Source organism: Indicator indicator, chromosome 18, assembly GCF_027791375.1.
Source record: "Indicator indicator isolate 239-I01 chromosome 18, UM_Iind_1.1, whole genome shotgun sequence".
In the NCBI taxonomy this organism is placed as follows: domain Eukaryota; kingdom Metazoa; phylum Chordata; class Aves; order Piciformes; family Indicatoridae; genus Indicator; species Indicator indicator.
In genome coordinates this window covers 10283778-10303484 of record NC_072027.1, presented here as the reverse complement: position 1 = coordinate 10303484, position 19707 = coordinate 10283778, and the positions used below count along the sequence as shown (strand labels likewise).

At 37.8% G+C, this 19707-nt stretch overlaps 1 protein-coding gene across 2 annotated transcripts in view; it reads left to right on the top strand.

The window, feature by feature from the left end:
* Window positions 1-645: 645 nt before the first annotated feature.
* GABRB2 (gamma-aminobutyric acid type A receptor subunit beta2) overlaps window positions 646-19707 on the top strand; it is a 132370-nt gene continuing 113308 nt past the window's right edge. For both annotated transcript variants that reach the window (XM_054388896.1, XM_054388895.1), the window contains exons 1-3: window positions 646-722; window positions 846-937; window positions 1932-1999. In XM_054388896.1, the coding sequence (XP_054244871.1) occupies window positions 646-722; window positions 846-937; window positions 1932-1999 (237 nt within the window). The remainder of the gene's footprint in view (window positions 723-845; window positions 938-1931; window positions 2000-19707) is intronic.

Sequence of the window (19707 nt, the reverse complement as noted above, 5' to 3'; positions counted from 1 at the left end):
AAGGAAGGAAGCCGCTTAATCCCCTCAAGAAACTATTCGTCATCATTTTCTTTTCTTTTTTTTTTTCGGTGAGAAATACTGTAGGCGCCCATCTCCTTCTCCCCTCCTCCCCCACCGCCCACCCCCGTTGCAAGCACCGGCTGCTTCGCCCGCACCTCGCCTCGCTTCAGGCGGTTCTTTCCGGGGACCAAAAAGTTAAGCTGCCCCCTTTCCTCCCTGCCTGCCCCTGTGTATTCCCTTTTTAACCTATCCCACCTCTGTCTAATCCGAGTCCGTCCAGCCCCCACCCCAGCCCTCCCTCCGCCTTAAAGTAGATTGCAAAGCCGCTGTAACCCGCAACTCCTAAAACTTCTCTTCTTGCTGTGATTTATATTTTATACGAACAAAAAGGACAACAAAATTATATTCGATCCTCCTGTGGGTAATCTTTTCTTTTAAAAAATAATGCATTTCCTTCTTCCCCTTTAATTTTTTTTTTTTTTTTTTGGCAAGGAAATTTGCTCCATCTCCAGCAGCAACCACTGCTCCTTTTGATGTTGTGGTACGCCGTGCGCATGCGCTTCACATTAGAATTACTGCACTGGCCAGAATAAGTTGGATCTCTTCTCTTCACTGAAACCCTAAATCATATCAAAAGCTAAAGGGATGCTGAGAGTCCGGAAAAAGGGTTACTTTGGGATTTGGTCATTCCTTTTAATAATAGCAGTGGTGTGTGCACAGAGGTAAGTGATGAACGTATCTCTTTTTATTTACTTCGAATTGCACTGTATGCTGCTGCTGAGAGGAATGTACAGCTTGGGTCTGAGAAATAAAATAATACAGTACTATTCTTTTATTTTATTTAGTGTCAATGACCCTAGTAATATGTCACTGGTAAAAGAGACCGTGGATAGACTGCTGAAGGGCTATGACATTCGCTTGAGGCCAGATTTTGGAGGTAATTTGACTGCTTTTGAATAAGAGAGATTATATATCGGGGCTGTGTACCTTCGGTGTGTGTGGTTTTTAAATGTGTTGTGGGTGCTGTTGCTTTGGGGGATGTGTGTGTGTTGCCGTTTGCTCAAGATGAAGCAAAGTTAAGCCCATTGTTACTCAGTTTCTTAGTGCGGAATGCTCCTAATGCAATCACTCAAATCACTTGCATATTTGTAATCAGTCCCTCATTTTCTGTGTGTGGTGATACTTTATTAACCTGTAATGAAACCCTTGTTTAACTGGTTTTATCGAGATGCAGATCTCTTAAGTTTACCCACCGTTTGTTCCTCTCAGTCTGATGTGCCTGTGATCACAGTTACTATTTTTGAGTACAAGATGTGCTGTTAACTGATACAAAAATGTCATTTAACCCCCTCCGTGCTCCTACTTCGAACTAGTTTATTTTGAACGTGTTCGGTGTGGGTGTCCCCTCCTACTCCTCCTCCCCTCCCCCCCACCCACCCCCCCTCTCAGTGGCCACTGTCCCCTGGGCTGTCCCTTCCGCCAACGCGCAGGACTGAGGGTGGTGAGCTGGGTACCGGAGGCCGGCATCGCACCCGAGCTTCCCGGCTTGGGGGGCGGGGGAGCCTCTCCGCCACGGCCGCCTGTCCCCAAGCCGCTGCTAGCTCGGTGTCCCCGGTGCGCTCCACCGGTGGGGCGCGGGGAGGCCCGCGGTTCACACGTGTGTGCCCGTTACATAAACACCGCTGCCGGGGGGCGCGTCGGGTGAACCCGGTGCCACGCACGTTCCCCGCGGGCCGGCGGGAGCCGGCTTGTTCTCGCTTCTGGGAGGGCCAGGGGGGAAGGGTTTGGGAAATACTTTTTTTCCTTTCTCCGAACTTTCTGATTTTGTTTAAACGTCGTTTCATTTCTGCGCTGCCTTAGCGCTGCTAACTCTGGTAAGAATGAGTTAAGTTCTTGGAGATCACAATGCGGACCATCTTGTTGGTTTGCAGGTCCCCCAGTGGCTGTTGGCATGAACATAGACATTGCCAGTATAGATATGGTCTCAGAAGTCAATATGGTGAGTATTTAGGGTTTGGGGCTGGTTGCTTTCTGAGGGGGTGGTTGTCGCTTCCTCCCCCCTGCCAAGGCGGAGCAGTTGCCTATGGGCGCGTGGGAACCCCGCGTGGCCTCTTGTCCCGGAGCACCGCCGGGGCCAAGCACGCCGCCTCCGAGGGAGTCAGGTGGTGGGAGCTGGGGGAAGAGGGCTGCATTTCCCACCTGCCCAGCGATGGAACCGGGGGTGGGCGGCAGTAGCCCGGGGGCGGCAGTGCCGGCCGACGGTCTGGCTCCTGCGGCAGCGCTCCAGAGGCATTGCCCGCCCCGTGCCGCCTTGCCGCGAGCAACGGCGCCCCCTGCCGGCCTCGCGTCCGCATGGCACCCCTCTGCCGCCTGGCCGCGCTGCCGCTCCGCGGGGCGCCGCGCACGGGGCCGCTCCCGCGCACCCCGCAGCCTGCCCTTGCCGGGCCCTGCTCTTCGGCTTCGTGGGGAAATGGGGTTCAGGCATTAATGGTTACCTGCTTGCATGTCATTCTTGTTTTAATTTCTTCTTGTGATATTAAAAACGAGCTTGCCGTTCTTAAGCACGGTGTTTAGTTCAGTGTGTGTCCAAAGCTTACCAATTGTTTTTTGTAGCCTGACACTATTTGGGATGGTCATGACTGGGGAAGTGATATTACAAGTTTAATTTTCCCAAGTTCAGTTTAATCTCTTATCTAAATGGTTTGAACTAGGTTTGCTCAGGTGCTGAACTGGTATCTTAGCACACCCAACTCGGTGCTTTCTATGTTTTGCTTTTGTTACCTGGGAGACAAATGAAGTGTTGAGAAAATTGGAGAAGTCTCAGGTTCATAATGTAGAAGAAGCTGTTCTTGTTTTGGACTAAACTTCTCCAACATTTGCTTTCCTTATTTTGAAATGTTTGGGGTTAAGTTTAAAATTTTTGGTCCTAACTTATATCTTAGTTAAGGACACAGAATTTGGCCTAATCATAGGGTTGGAAGGGACCACAAGGATCATCTAGTTCCAACCCCCCTGCCAATACTCTTGGGGAGCTGTCCATGAGGAGAAAACCAAGACACTGCAGCATGGTAGCAGCAACCAGAGATAAAGTTCTATTATCTGAAGCAAGCTTTACATTATTCTTGAAGAAGTTATAAGGAAACATTTTTCTAAATACTGTGATAGTTTAATGTTGGGGGGAAATTTTCAACCCACCACAAATGCAGATATGATTTTAGGGATACTGCTGTAGCTGTATGGATGCATTTGAAAATAGTATTTTGAAAGTTACCAGTTGTGTTAATATCATTGTACTGCTAAAATATTTTGGTTTTAATTCCTCAGTGACGTGTTTGGGTTTTCAGACATGGTGGACTGAATGAATTGGCAAATGCTTGTTCTCAAACTGGCTGCACTGTGTGATGTGATTTTTTTTCATAGTTTAAACTATAGCCTTTAGCCTAATCTGAGGATGACATTACTGGTGGTTGTACTTTGAGACTTGGGGGTCTGGATGCGAGACAACTTCAGCCTGCCCTTTTTTCAAGACACCAGGAAAACTCTGAAGGATTTCACTTTGAGCAACATCACTTGTGGAAAAAAGTGGCTAAAATGGGCTTCCAAACTTTGTTTCACTAAACTTGTAATTCAGTATTATACCTTATTATACCTTCAGGAGCTTTAGGAGTGAAGAAAAATTGTATTGTATTCTAAACCACTTGCTTTTCATTAAAAGAACTATGTGTAGGAAAGAAACAGATGTACAGAGTTATTTTTTGGACTGTCTTTGTGGGGATGAGGATGATTTTCTTGATGGAACTGCAGTCTACTAGGTCAGTGATTTATCCTCTCATCTTTTCAAAACTTGTTTTCTTGTGAAAAGATTGCAGATTCTTGTGAATCTTCTTGGTTTTTTTTTTTTTTTTTTAGGATCTCTAGAAATTTGGTCTCTAGTTAAAGGTGATAGCATATCATATTACTGCAATCTGATGCTTGCAGACTAACTATAAAAATGAGTGTTGTTTTTAGTATCTTGTAATCAGTTTGTTGTGTTTCTATAATGAAATGTTTGACCTTTGTAAAGAAAAATCTTTTCAGACTGCAGAATTCTGGTGGGAGGAGGGGAAATGTATAGGCAATTTTTACCCACAGATTTGCCTAAAGCTCTGGGTTAATTTTACTCTATTTTACTCTTATTTCTTAAAATTGAGCATTCAATCTACATAATACTTGCCACTTAGAGTTTCAGAAGAGATTCCAAACTAAGATTTGGATTTTTTTAATCCACTTAAGTACAATATGCAGTGGTTCATTTTATTATGGTCTGTATAGCATAACAAGTACTAATATACCCTGACGGCCTGAAATAAATGAGGAGATGTGTAAGCAAACAGCAAGATGCTTAGAATACAAGGTCTTGACTTCTTCCTTGCAAAGTCACCAGAAATGACAGTAGAAACCAGGAGGAGTACCACTGAATGCTATCTGATGCAAAGCCTTCTGAGACAGTGAGACATGGAAAGAATTTTCTGAGTTATGGACCTATTCCCAGCCATAGGCCTGCTGTTGCTTTGCCTGCAGCCATGGCTAACACCATTGACTTGAGATAAAGGCAGATCATTGCCTGTGGTCATGTAATAACATAATGGGATCAACCTTTTGCCTTGAGAGGAAGGCTAGATAATCATAGTTATTTAGCTTCAGCTCATTTCTCTTAATTCCAATATTAATTAAAGTTACCATTCTATTTCAATCTTAACACATTCTATTTATGCTATACATTTGTGCCTCACTGCAGGCAGAAGGCATGTCTCCAGTGTCATGAAGTAAATCATAAAGTTTTTACTTTGAAAAAAAGAATTTAGAGTTACTGTTGTAGAACGCAAATACGTGTTTAGGATGATCAAGAATGGTATTGGTGACTTTGAATTCTTAAAGAGGAAATAAATACTCTACATCATAACAAACTTGTAGACAGGCTTTACAGCTGCCTTCCAAATATTTTTTTTGTATGCAGCAGGGTTGAACCTGTAAACTGTTCAACTTTCTTTAGGTAGAAACTTGAACTGGCAGATACTTTACTTTTCATAAATGGTTTCTAATTACTGGTACTTGTGAATGTTTCTTTCTAGTTGTGGGGAGTATGCTGAATGCACATGAGAAAAGTGAGATCTTTAGGCATATGTGGTTGTTGACAAGTGTCATGACCATTTGGGCTTATTTCTTGTGTTTTAGGAAGAAAAAATATACGTGAGGTAATGATTTTATGCAGAACAATAATGACTATTGTCTAATTCCACTCACCTCTCTGGACGAGACCCTGCAGATTTGTTGAGTGTATGCTTTTATGCTTATTATACTGCAGATTTTATTAAGGTTTCTCTAACTCAGTTAACAATGAAAAACTAACATGGAGAGGTGTGAAAGCTGCTAAAATGGTTTTCCTGGGCTAATGAAATTGATCTTACATAAGATCATCTGTATTGCAGTGAGTCTAATGCACTGGTCTCAAGGCAGTTTCCAGCTGTTTCTTGCTGTACTTGAATTTTCTTCTCTTTTTTTTTCCTTAATACTAACTAATTCTAATTCAAAAAATAATACCCTCAGAGGGCTTTTCTCCTTTTTTTTTTTTTTAAACAGTGTTAGCTGGTATGTTACATTTCCATGTTTTCTTCCCCTCAGTTAGTTATTGGAGTAGAATCCTGAATAACACAGCAGCTAAGATTGTTCTCTATCTTAATTTTCTCCCCTTTCTTCCTGGCAGTTCCCTTATAAACTGTTTCAAAGAATTGGTGCAGGTTCATTAAGAAGTACAGAATTATTTTTTTTCCCTAGACACCACTGAAGATTCTGCATAACGTGTTATGAATTTGATCTCTCCAGATGACACGTGGGGATGTCCATGGATAATGTTGGTCATGTGGTTTTCAGTGTCTTGACTTTTCCCCTATTAAATAGGTCAACTTTTTTTTCTTTTTTTTTTTCTTTTTTCCACTTCCTTGATCTGTGGCTATTCTGGGATTCTAGTACAGCATGTCTTGAAAAAAGAGAGAAAAGTTTTTATGCGGGTAATAAACACTTCATGAGGTAATAGCTTGTATATTTAGTTATATATAATTATTCATACTATGGGAGTCTGCAGAGAGGAATCTGAACAGTTTATTTAAAAGTATTTGCTTGCTTATCATTGCACAGATGTTGGCAGGTGGACTGGATATGTATAGGTGGAGTTATATAGATGCAATAGATTGGTTTGTCTTAGTGGGAGCCATTAGGATTGATTGAGTGCATAATCCTTCCATCCAGTGGAAGTTGGAGAAACAAAGGATCTATTATCATCTATAAGGGAGAAATTTGCTTATTGTTCTATGCCAAGTTTTACACAACATAACATACTAACTTCAGAGCTCTAAAAAGAAAAAGAAGCTTTTTTTTTTTAATTCTACATTTGAGATATGCCAAAGTTGTATAAAATACTACATATAATATTCATAGGTCAGAATATTGTCAGTCTAAAATCACAGCTGTAAATTGCTGACAGACTACTGAGTTTGAGTTGCTTTTGATAATGGAGACCTATTACTGATTTTCTTAAAATCTCATGTTTTCTTGAGGCATTTTCAGTAGGGGACAGTAACAAAGCTCAGGAGACAGAGGTTTTGATTATGAAAACAATAGGAGCTGTGCAGCTACCTCTTGAGTAGCAGCAATTATCTCTGTGTGTAAAAAGGGAAGAGATGGCTTGTGATATTAAAAGAATTGGGGGTTAAATGGTAAGAAAATAGGATGGAGCTGTTCCAAACCAGAAAACTCAGGGGAAAAGTCCGGGTAGAGAAAAATTATGAGAAAGAAAATCACAAACCAGGAAAACGTGTCCTATATACACTGGTAGAGAAATAGGTGAGGAAAATGGCTCCTGTCAGCAATATCTTTTTTAGTTGATCCATTTTAGTTGTATGTGTTGCTGTACATCATCCCTAGAGAGAATAAGGAGAAGACAGGTCTGATAATGCATTGAAGACAAAGTATTAGAAATATTGGGAGGGTGTTGCTTCCCTAACCCTAAATACTCCCTGCTGCTAGAGACTGTTGGTTTTATGATTTCCCCTGTCATAGGTGCATATGCTTCTTCACGTAAAATTACATTTCTCACAGGACACTTTGAATGTGGCTCTTGCCAAATTACTGTGGTTGTATACTACTGACTCATTCTGAAGTGTCTAGAGAGACTCCTGTGAACGCAGGGCAAGTGATGTATATCTTAGAAGAGAACATTTTTTTTTTTTACTCAAAACTCTGTTTTACAAAACCTTCAGTTATTGTTTGGGATAACATTACAAGACCTTTATTTTCAAACTGGAGTAAATTACATTAGTATGGGTGTCTGTTTCTTTTTTTGCTACATGTCTCTAATTTGAGTGTTTTCTTAGTTTCAAGGTGTGTAAAAATAAATGAGCTCCCATGTTCAAGCAAAATGTTTGTTCTTGGGGACCAAAAGCCAGTGTTCCTATTGGTATCTTATATGTAAATTGAAGTTTTCCTGTTGGTTTTGCTGGAATATAGGTAGCCACAATATGAAGTTTTCTCTAGAACATATGTGCAGGAATGTAGTGAGTTTGTAAAGACTTTTATAAGCCAGTTCAGAAGCAGAAACATATTGTGTATATATAATGTATACATATATATATCTAGAAGCATGACAATTCTTGTTACTTTTTTAAGGTCAGTATAAATGGTTTGTTAATTGGATTGCACTTTTGATATGCTGCAGTGTTGCAAAACTTTAACCAGTAGAAAATCTTGGTGCTAGTGGTGATTTTTCAGTGATCGGTCCCTGCAGCAGACCTGAGGATGGTTGTCAGTAATTTAAAGATATTGCCTTGGAGGGGATTTGAATGACTGAATTAATAATTATTGCCACCTTGTTTTTAGAAAGCCTCGACTATAAATATTTAAGCAATTTGGCTTCTGACATAGAAAAGAAGATATATTTATCTTTAATATGTTTTATGGGCAGTGTCTTGGCATTGAAGTGTGGGAATGAACATGAAGTGTACTTTGCTAGCTCCCATTGTAGGCTGTTTTATTTCATAACTTCTCTATTGGAAATCACATAAAATCTTTATAGATGAGCAGTGTAGGAGAATGAAAGATTTTTATATTTTACTGTACAAATGTGTTATAAGTTTAAGCTATTCCAATGGTCATATTTGTGCTTCTTAGTGACTCTGAAGTCTGTCAGTGCACCATGACTAAATCCTTATTATTCCTCTCTCCCTTTTTTATCCTCATAACCTGTGTAGCCCTCTACAAGGTATATAGTAGAGCCTTTAGTATTCAGCCATGCTGAAGTACAGTTTTACATGGTAATAATTATTTTACTTTACTAGAAGTAATCCAGATTCCTTGTAGGCTCTTAGTGGTTAATGCTGTAGGTCTCTGCAAGTCTTTGTATGAATTAAGTAATAAAAATGTAGTCCCTTTATTTCAAAGCAGGGTGATCATCCATGAGACAATTTTTTAATGCCTCTTTTAAGTAATGGAAGATACCATCTTGTTTGTCTTTAGAGTTAAGAACTTCAGAAATAGTCAAATGTCTTGAGTTACTAATACTGAAAAATTGGCTACTATGGGTGGATGCGATCTGTAATTTAAAAATAAATGAATGTGCACAATTACATTAAAATTGTAGGCATACTGTGGGCTGACAAGAAGATAAACAGGACAGAAGCAGTCTTTGTGCTTTACTGTAATTATTCTTAGTGTGCTTCTACAGGGATTCCACCCTGCTTGCATTTCTTGACAGCAGTGCTGTGTGCAATGGACGTATAATGGCTCATATAACATAAGCCCTGTAGGTATAGTGGTATACTAGGCATACTTGCAGTTTATACTCTCTGAAGGCCAGGCTGTGAAGTAGCAGTGCTCTCATTTAATAGGTTTTGCCTATGAAGATCTTTGCATGCAAATTGTCTGGCTAAGTATTTTTCAATTAGCTAAACCAATGCAAAGATTCTCCCAGACTTGCAATTGCAATTACTGTGTATGTCCTTTTTGTATGAGTTTTGCAAATAAATATGTAATTGCTTCCCAAACAAAACTAAAATGTCAGTTCCAAAAATGAAAACTTATTTGACAATCAGGAAATTTACACGTATGCAACCTGATATAGAATTTGTAGCTTATGTTTAAAAGAGGTTATCACAGGCCAGATAAAACATTTAGAGTGTGAGCTCTTCCTATGTCCCCACACCTAAGGAACGTACTGTCTGTTTTGAGCTGCTTTTTGAGTATCTCTATCAAGGCTGAATCTATTAATTTTTATTCTGTAAATTCTGACAGGGATTAATTTGTTAACTTTCAAGTAACAAGAGTTCAACTATGTGGGGGAAAAAGCAACCCTTCTGAGAGATGCATTTTGCGTTTCAAGTGTGTGCTGTTGTAGTAGATGGAGCAGTTCAAAGTATTTCCACTTATTTTCCTATAGACAAGCCACTGATTTCATTGGGATTGCACTGAAAGAAAAATTCAACTCTAAGTTATGAACCAGTGGAGGAAAAAAAATACAGGAAGTTTGGCCTTGGACAGGGCAGTATATTAAATGGCCCTAATGAATGTATATTAAAAAATCCAACTGCTTGACATGGCAAGTCCTTGTTCCACTGTCTGCTTTCTGGACTATTTCTTCATTCCATTCTTCTTTAAAGAGTAGGCAACTCTGAAAATGGATTAAACCCCAGTTTTATTTCACAATTGAGTGTCCTGATTACTGCTTCTGAATGCCTCCTTCCTGCAGTCATGAATTTTGGATTCTTTGCTGCATAGTAGCCTGGGTGCACTGGACGTTTATTCTGGTTGTGAGTGGAAGTATTTGGGTTGCAGAGAACCAGGAACAGAGGTCTTTCATGTCATTAATTAAATTAGGAAAGGCACCTCCTCATCCTTTACCTTTTCCTCTGTTGCTGGAAATGATTTTGAATTATAGTAGCCATGGCTTACTACTGTGTTAGGCGTGACTTAAGCCCACTATGAGATTTAAATGTTGTAAACCTGTTGGAATGGTTTACATGCTTGCTCACCTGGAGCAGCTCCATCCTGAATAGAAGTGCAGTACAGATCTTTGGGAATTGGGAAGCTAGTTAAAATGGCAGGAACTTGTAATTACAACCTTTTCCAGAAGTGAGTTGTCACATACATAGGGCAAAGGGCTCTAATGTGCAAAATGCCCTAAATGTTGTTATTGTTTTGGGTTTTTTTTGTTATGACCCTCAAATTAAAATAGAAAAAAACTAGAGTTAGGTAAAGGTCATGCTAAACCCTTTTGAAATGAGAAGAAGGTCTTTGAGAAAACTTTGTGGGTTTTCATATATCTGAGATGTCTGAGAACTATGATGTGACTTTTGTCACACTTGGAAGTGATTTTCATTCAACTTCTTCCATTGTGTACACCAGTGAAGTAGCCTCAAGTTCCCATTTCTTTCAAGGAACTGAAAGCATTTCTTTTCCCCTGCTGAGAACTACATATAGTAAGCATCTGAATAACATATTGAAGCCTTTAGAAAAAATATTCACTGGCATGGATGCAGAGTCCTTTTGAAAATCTGCTCCTAATTTCTATTTCAGATATTTTATTTTTTATGGATGTTTACATTGTCTTAAATACTTTGAACAGAGATCCTTTCTTTTGTAGCTGAGTAAAATTAGTACTCAAATTTATTTATTCCTGATGTTGCTCTTTAAAAAGGTATTGTGTGAAAATAATAATATATTTTATATATATATATATATATATACACACACACACACATTGTTGCATCCAATTAGTGAAACTAGTGAAATACTGCTATTTCCTTATGGTCCTTAATGGTAAATACGTGATGTCAGTTGTATAGCAGTTACTACCCAATAGTCTAGAAGTTGCTCTGGGCCCTGAGCAACCTGGTCTCGTGGAAGGTGTCCCTGTCTTCCAATCTAAACCATTCTACGAATCTATGAATAGTGTAAACCATATTTGTTTCTTTTAGAAAATGTATTTGCCAGTTAATAGACCCTGCAGGTTCAAGGAGTTGTAGAACACTGTGGAATTTTCTTTTTTTTTTTTTTCAAGGACTGATGACCCGATAGGCTCTGTTGGCTCCCTCAGGGATACCAGAATAACGGTGGTAATCCATGTTTGGCAAGATGTGCACTGAAGGAATCACAAAATTTAAGTAAAAAAAATTAGTTTGAAGAGCTTGTAGACCTTAGAATTTCTAAATAGAACAATTTTAGAGTCTAACTCTTCTGTTATTCCTTATTATGAAATGATTTAGTCTTTTAGATAATATGCAGGGAAGAAGGAAACAGGATTAAGCAAAAAAGCAGGTCATACATACAAATGAATAGCGACATTTGCAACTAATTACATTGTTTCATGTAAGTCCAGAATGGCCAAAGAAACCTTTTAATCAGTCTGAAATCTTTCTAAAATGTATGTGAGTATTCAGTCTGTTGTACTGTTCTGTTGCTTTTCTTCACTGACGTTTTGCAATGCAAGATGCTTTTAGGAATTCCATCCCTAATAGAATTAGAGATGTAATGTTCATATCGTGTAGCATATGCCACTTTAGTTTGCTCAGGATAAAATGCTTAACAACCTAAGTGGGTAGAAAAATTACTTGCAAAACTACTTTCTTCTTTTCAGTCTTGAAGGAAGCTTTTTCAAAGGTGTAAAAATGTTTACTGAGTTAAGCATACCTGAGACCTTTTGTACCAAGTTGCAGTCAAAAATATATTATTATAGCTGATTTATAAGTCCCCAAAAAATAGATTTGTAATGGAAACGCCAGGAGACCCTTAACTGTAATCATCCTTGTTAGGGTAAATGCCTAGAAATGAATATGGTTTTCATTGATCGGCTATTATGTGACACAAGTGACCACTTACAGTGAAATCCGTAATAATTCTAAACTATTTGCATTCAAAAATGCAGTTAAAAGTGCTCACCTTTGTGCATAGGCTTTGCAGGATGCTTTTGTGAGCTCAAGTCTCACATGAAGCTTGTTTTGAAGTCTTAAAATATGTAAATCTGATACTGATTTTTCCATTGAGGCTGTGTCTGCCCTGGTTCCACAGAAGGGTTAGTGGCGCTTAAATGACTGGAAATCCAATCCAAGATGGTTCCTCCGATGTCTCAGAAATCAGGTGTGAATGGGGACCAGGTCTCCAAAATTGTTGTTGTGCAGTAGGTGCTCTTTTGAAGTGAATGGATGTATTTGGTAGTTTTTTTTGGCTAGAAAGTCTTAAGATCTTGCTGTCAGCTTTGATTTAAGGACAATTAAATGCTGATGAGTCCAGTCATAGGAAGAGTGTACTTTCTTTACTCTTAGTCTTGAGTCTGTACTATAACCAAACGCATTGGTGAGACAGCATTAGGAGGCTCATGTGATTCCTACCAGTGCCAAACTTGGCTTGTTGAGAAATGGGAGACATCAGTTTACATCTTTCTGGCATCCTTTTACTTTGAGTTAAATGAATAAAAATGAAGCTTTTTTCTTCTGAATCAAAAAACCATCTTGGCAAAGGTAGATGGTAATGCAAAGTCTCAAGTATAGAATTCAATTTTAATTAACTTTTTAATTGAATTGACTTTTTAAGAACACAGTGATGTGTGAACTTTTAATATGGCATTGGAAATTTTAGTCATCTATGCCACAATAATATGGTGAATAGATAACAGTTCTGTTAAGGCACAAAGGCAATAAATATTTAGTAAAGATTCAGAATGAGAGAGTTCAGTCAAAATTGTTGCTCTTGTATAAGAGAAAGGTTTTCTTTAATCAATTTTCTGGGGAAACAATTGCTTTTTAAAAATACTGTTTCATATTTTACATAACTTAAATTATGTCAAGGTCAACATTCATGGAAACAAAGAATGTGTGTATGTCTTTTCTCATTAGGTAATTCATACCAAAGAACATTTTCAAATATAGCAGTAATACTGGTGGCAGATAAAACTATTGCTGAGTTTTATTTTGTAATTTGAAATACTGCATCTATTCCTTTCAGTATCCATTGGAAAATTATATTGGAAAAAGCATTTTTTATTTTATTTTTTAACTGCATATCATATCATTATTGTGACAGAATATATTGACTGCGATATACACAACATTTTTATCTTTGTAGGTGTCAACCAGAATATTACTTAGCTGGAGAGATTAGTATTTCTGCTTTTCTGAGGTTCTCTCTTGGGTTTCGGTGGGTTGTGGGTGTTTTTGTTTGGGGGTTTTTTGTTTGTTTTGGGGTTTTGTTTGTTTTGGGGTTTTGTTTGTTTTGGGGTTTTTTGTTGGTTTGGGGTTTTTTGTTGGTTTGGGGTTTTTTGTTGGTTTGGGGTTTTTTGTTGGTTTGGGGTTTTTTGTTTGCTTGGGTTGGTTGGTTTGTTTGGGTTTTCTTCTTGCTATACCTTTCTTGACAAATGACATACAGCCACTGTTCTTACATCACCAGCTTAGAAATGAATCTCTGTATGCTTGTGGCTATTTGCAGCTATTTGAAAGCTTCACTGAAAAAAATACCTGGTTAAGTTCTAGACAGGGTTTTGTAAATAAGCTTTTCTGTATTTTAATACAATCTTACTTGATAGAGATCTTGTGGATCTTTTAGGAGAAAAGTATACAGTTCCATTTTAAATATACCTATTCTTATTCACAACTTTCAACTTTCATCTTAGCTTGAAGCATCCTTAACAGGGTCATTAATCTGTTCTTGAATTGTCAGTAATACCAAATTTATGAAATGTCAAGTTGGTTTTGAATTGGAGCCATTCATTTGCTTTGTAATGCCCTCTGTATTACTGACTGCTGGCTTATATTTGGCTTAAAAAGATACATCTGAGATTTTATTTTGACTGATACATGATACTCTTCCAGTGTGCCCATGTTTTGCGTGAAGTGACATGACATTTGCTTGAGAATTGTGGCCTTTAGAAAGTTGTTTGGGGGCATTGTTTTTTTGTTTGGTTTTTCCCTTTTTTCCCTTGTGCAGTAGTCCAGTTGTAAGCTTTCTCCCTTGACTTTTTTTTCAGATACTACTGTATCTTTTTAATTCAGGATGGTAAACCATAACATAATTTGTTCTTTAGCCCTTCCCCAGTCTCTGCTTTACAGTAGGTTCACATTAGTGCAGGCAGCGTATCTGGGAGACCATTCTGCATTTTAAAAACTTTTTTTTTTTTTTCTCACAGATTATAGAATGAATCTAGGGAGGGGTAGTCTCTTGGGGTAAAGTTAGCTCTTGTGACTTTTGTGGCCTTCATGAATTTTCCTATCATATGTTTTACTTGTCTTTTGACCACAGAGTTGGGTAGTACAGACACACAAATAATATATGTATGAAAGATGAAATGCATTCATGGTTTTTTTTGGATTGGACTGATTTCAGCTGAGGTGCAAACCTCTCCTCTTCATAGCTGATCTATTTCTCCACTGTTTCATCTTGTTCTTACCGTTCGTTGTTTATCGATTTCTGTCAGTTTGGCCTGACTGCACCACTTGTTTCTCTCTTCCCCTTGAATGCGTGTGTAATAGTTCCCATCCATTCAGTTCCTTGGCTAAGTTTATTCTGCTGATACAGTAAAATGATGGAGCATCAAAGGTTCAGAAGGCTGTAAGCATGTTTACAAACAAAAATGTGACGCTGAATTTGTAGTGTGTAAATGTCTGACCACTGGCCTTAATCTAGCTGGCACTGCTGTTTTATCATGGCACTGGCTGCAGCAATAGAATCAATTAATGGCAACCTGAGTGCTTACCAAGACAAGAAAGAAATTCTGCATGTTCTGTCCTCACATCTTCATTTGCTGAGGACGCATATCCTTGAAGATGTAAGCAAGTGCTAGAAGATAAGCTTTTAAGTGTTTTGCTCAAGTGTCCTTTCAATTGGCCTGCAAAACTGAATATAGCTGGGAGATGGGAGAGCTTTCCCTTGTAAGTAATGGTAATGTCATAAACAGGATTGTGTCTAGAGTTGTAAGTGGCAGATTAGACAACCATCAAGAGAGAAAATCTGTTTTCCAGCAAATATTCTTAGTGATAAGGAACCTTAGGAGAGAAAGATGAAATGTGATATATAGACAGATTTTTTTTTTTCTATGCAGAATATTTTTTCCAAATTTCCCTTGAGGCATCAGCTGTTCTCTGAACATCCAAGAAGTTCGCTGTGCTGCGGATCAGCTTCCCACACGTTCTCACCCACACCGCTTTGCTGTGTCATCTTAATGTCATTTTTAAATACTAACAAAAGAAACATTTTGTTTATAACACAGAAATATTCTTCCCCTTCTCAAGATTTTTGCCTTTTGTATGTTATTTTAACAGATCAAAGCTGACTCATGAGTAGCAAATATGAAATGAAGTAACTAATATACTTAAAAATCATAATTCCTGAGTTAAGGATTTGTTTAAGAAATGGTTTAATTATAGTCATTAGATTTCATAGCCTTTTTTTTCTTACGTGATTGGTATTATTTTCAGAAAGTTTACCTAGCTGTGAAGTATTGTATTTAGAATATGTAACAGCATAAATCTAGTAAAACTGGATATAATTGGTGCTTTAAATAATTGTGTGCTAAACTAAACAGTGGCCAGGTACACTGAAGGCCAAGTAGGAAGATGGAAAAGCAACCTTTTACTGGGATGAAAAAAACCCTATGATATGATTTACTTGGCATGGAAAGTTTTAGTCAACCCTTATCATTACCTACATTTGTGGTCATTCCTAAGGGGAAAAAACACACAGAAATATATTATTGCCACCATTACAAGCAAACACTCATGTAACTTATTTGCACCAAAACTAAAGATTTTCAAGGTTAATGAAGTTATACCATGTAGTCTTTTGGAATGACAAGGTGTAAGAATGATTTCTTGAGAGGTCAGTGAAGCTTGAACTAGTTTCTTACTGGGAAAGACGTAGATTCGGCAGAGCTTGATCTTGGTGGCGCAACATAATGCGTCTTAAAAATGTTCCACTTGTGTATAGAAATCACTGGCAGTATATGAATAGCACTGGAAGAAAAATTAATTGTATTAACCGTATCACATCAGGAGAACACATGCCTATTACATCTGTCCTGTACATTTCTAGAAAAAAAATCAGTCTGGTTTTAAATTTGCATTTGATTAAACCTTTAAAAATATTGATATGGGTTTCAGGAAGGCCTCTCAGTTCTACCTAACTGTTATCAATCATTTTGCAGAAGGCTGAATGAGCTTCTTTTTTTAGACTTTTAGCAACATGGCTGTGTTAATTATCTGATGTTAATCATCTGGTTGTTGTAACTTATGTGAGAATAGATTTTTCTCTGACAGGGGAATTCTGCTGTCCCTTGTGCATATGCTCCCAAGATGCTACTTACCTCTTGTTAAGTGATATGGAACGATGGTGATATTCACTGTATCACCCTCACACACCTCTGATACAGCATTTTACACACGCGTCTACATTAGGAATGACACTTGAATTTTGTGGTTCCATACCTTTATCACTGAATTCAGAAAAAACTCCTTTCTTTACTGCCTAAATTACAAGAGTTAACAAATATCTGTCTTCTAAAAATAACGATTGCTAATTCACAATTAGAATTTACATAGATCTTTATTCATGAAGGTAAGAACCGTTGCCATATTGCTCCTCTTTCAAATGAAGTCTTCACCAGCAGAAAAGAATTGCTATGTTGGGCTGTTTTCCCTCATGTTTTCTAAATATAACTCAACTGCAGTCTGGTTTGCGAAGCCATCTACATTAACACGCTACAGGAAATAAAATACCATATTAGTCATTTTATAAGTGAGCATAACTTGGCAAAAAGGAAAATAATTCTTCATACAAAAATATCCTTTTAAGCAAAGACTGAGTTCTTAATATGCTACAGCACAGAAGTTTTTATGATATTAGTGATCATGCTTGCCTCCTGTTTATAGGCACCCAACTGAGGAGGCACTTGAAAAATGATTTTTTTAAGACCTGTTTTTGACAGAGTAGTAATTATTCACATTCTTCTGAGATTTTTCACTTCCTCTGTTTTCAGTCTAAAGCATTGTCTAAAAGGAAAAGGGTAGTGATTACTCTGAAGGTGAACCAAAGTAGCAGAAGGCGGAAGGAGGTTTAAAGTGAACAGGTGGAACTCAGGTCAGCTGATGTTCCAGCACATCAGCAGTGTCAGTTTTCCATAATTACTGTCTTCATGGAAATAGTCTTTGAAAGAGACAGAGGCAAAAGAACAGATCCAGCGTTTTGTCTTCTCTGTAATGTTGCTAATGTGTTTTCTTTATGCTAATATTTTTTTCTGTCCTTTCTTTGGTTTGTTGCCTTCATGTTTGCTTGTAGTGATAAATCATAAGCCTTTCTTATCACACAGACTGCAAAAATATACATAGAAGGGCTGTTATCTAAAAGCAATAGTCCTTGAGTTACCATCACAAAGATTTTATAGGTATATCAGTATTCCTCTTTTCTACTAGAAAATGTTGTCTTGTCATTACATTGAAAACCAAAGCTGTGGGATGCAGTTCTCCCAGGAAGCCATCTGCCTAACAGTAACACACTAAATATTCAATATGATCTCTTCTCATGGTTTTCCATACATTGCAGCTATTACTTTGCATTGCTTTATATTTGGGTAGTGGTTTTTCTGTTTGAATTTTGGGTCCATTTTACCTATTTTTTTTTTCCTTTTTTTTTAATTAAGGTGTGGCAACAGTAGCAGGTGAGTGTGATTTATGGTTAAGCAGTAGGAGGAAGCTTTATTGTCACTTTCGTTGTTTTCATGTGGTTTGTTTTGTTTGTTTCATTTTGGAGTTTTTTAAGCACAAGTATTTTTCTAGAGGTAGATGTAGTATTTGTAGTGATGGGAAACACTTCCTTATGAACATACAGAAGAGTTAATTTGACTTACAAAAGTTCAAGGCTCTTAATGTTGTCCCATTTTAGTGTCTATTGGTACTTTGCATTCTCTGGAGGCTGTGCAGTCTGGCTGCATAGGCCCTTTTTTGTTATTATTAAAACTTAAGATTTTATTTCAGATGCCAAATTGACAACTATAAGTCTTCAGAGAGTATATAAGACCTTTGTGTGTGTTTGTCCATGAACTTACTTGTTAAATATTCTAAAAGAGTTTAAGTTACTTGCATAGTGAGTGCCTGTAAAATGTCATCACATAGTAGTGACACAGTGGTAACTTAGCTAGGACTTTTGTATATTTGGACATAACCACTTTATCATTGAGTACCAGCTCCAGATAAATGCTGATTCTTCCATTTATGACACTTCTAATGCACACATTTCTATCTATTCTATTTAGATTAAAAGTTTGGTAGTGTTTTTATGCAATGCACAGTTTGTGCTATCAGTTTTCATCTTGCATCATTCCTTTAGGAGAACATCAATGCGTGGCCTCGAGAAGAAGGAAAAATAGCTAGATTATGGTGTGCAGCCTTCAGGGCTGACAAAATGATTTGTGAAGGTTGATTTTAGTGCATTATGTATTGGAACGTCTCAGCACTGTCGTGGCATTCACCTTAGTTCTGTAAAAATAATGCTTTGAATATAGAAGCTGCACCTCAGTTTCCTTTTAGCCATATTCCTGCTATCAGTCCTGTGCAGTTTGAATGGCAAATTAAACAAGTGGTCCAATTAACTTTAAATGCCTAATTATGAACTTTTGCCCTGTCTCTAGGCTGTCTGTAGCACAGAGAGAATCAGTAACATAATGCTTGTTTAGTTAGCTAAAGAGTAGCAACAGTAGCACTTAGGTTAGAGGCTACTGTGAGTGTTCCCTGGTCCATGTTCATAGAAGGGATGATGTACTAAGAAGTAGTAATAATAATACAGAATTGTTTGTCTGTTTTTTGCAGGTACTGTTAACTCTTTCATTAACAGATTGCTTTAGCTTTTCTTTTCCTTAACGCTTCCCAAACCTTTAATACTGAACAAAACCACTGAAACAAAAATGTAGGATAAGAGCATTAAGAAAGAACGTGAAAAACACTTTTGTATTCCTGTGACTATCCAGTGCTTTGAGAATGTTAATGGAGTAGCCATTCATACTGCCTGTAAGAAAGCAAATCCTGTAGCAAAGAGCGCAAGAACATCTGGAGTGCAAGCCACGTATCTAGGTCAACAAATGACAGTTAAGATTGCCTTAAAATGGTATAAGTTTAGGATAGTGGTTGAGCCTTACTTCCACAGGATTACTTTAGTTGTTTTTCAGTGATTTAATTTATCTTTCAAGTTGCTGGGAGAACATAATTTTCAGCTTCAGCAGCTTTCGACATGATGTTGTCCTATGGCTAAGATAATTTTATTGATTTTTGTTATTAATTTTCATCAGAAAGTATGATTGCAACCAACTGTGTCACGTGGGAGCATCATGTCTTGAGACACACTTGCAATAAAGGATAATGTGCCTTTGATGTCTGAATGCTATTTCTCTAGAGGAGAGAGAGAGGTTTTATTTAAACAAACCTCTGATTATGAGATATTTAAATTCTTTATGCCTGTAACTTTTGTAGAATCTTTCTTCTGTGCAGTCTGGGTTTATTCTCATGCGAGTAGAGGGCAAGTTGGTGATTTAGAACACCTGTGTATGTCTTTGGGGTGCTACATTTTATATATGTGTGTGTGTGTATTGGATTGTATGCAAATAGAAATGGTGAAGGTGAAGGAGAGAGTTCTGTTGAGTAATCATGG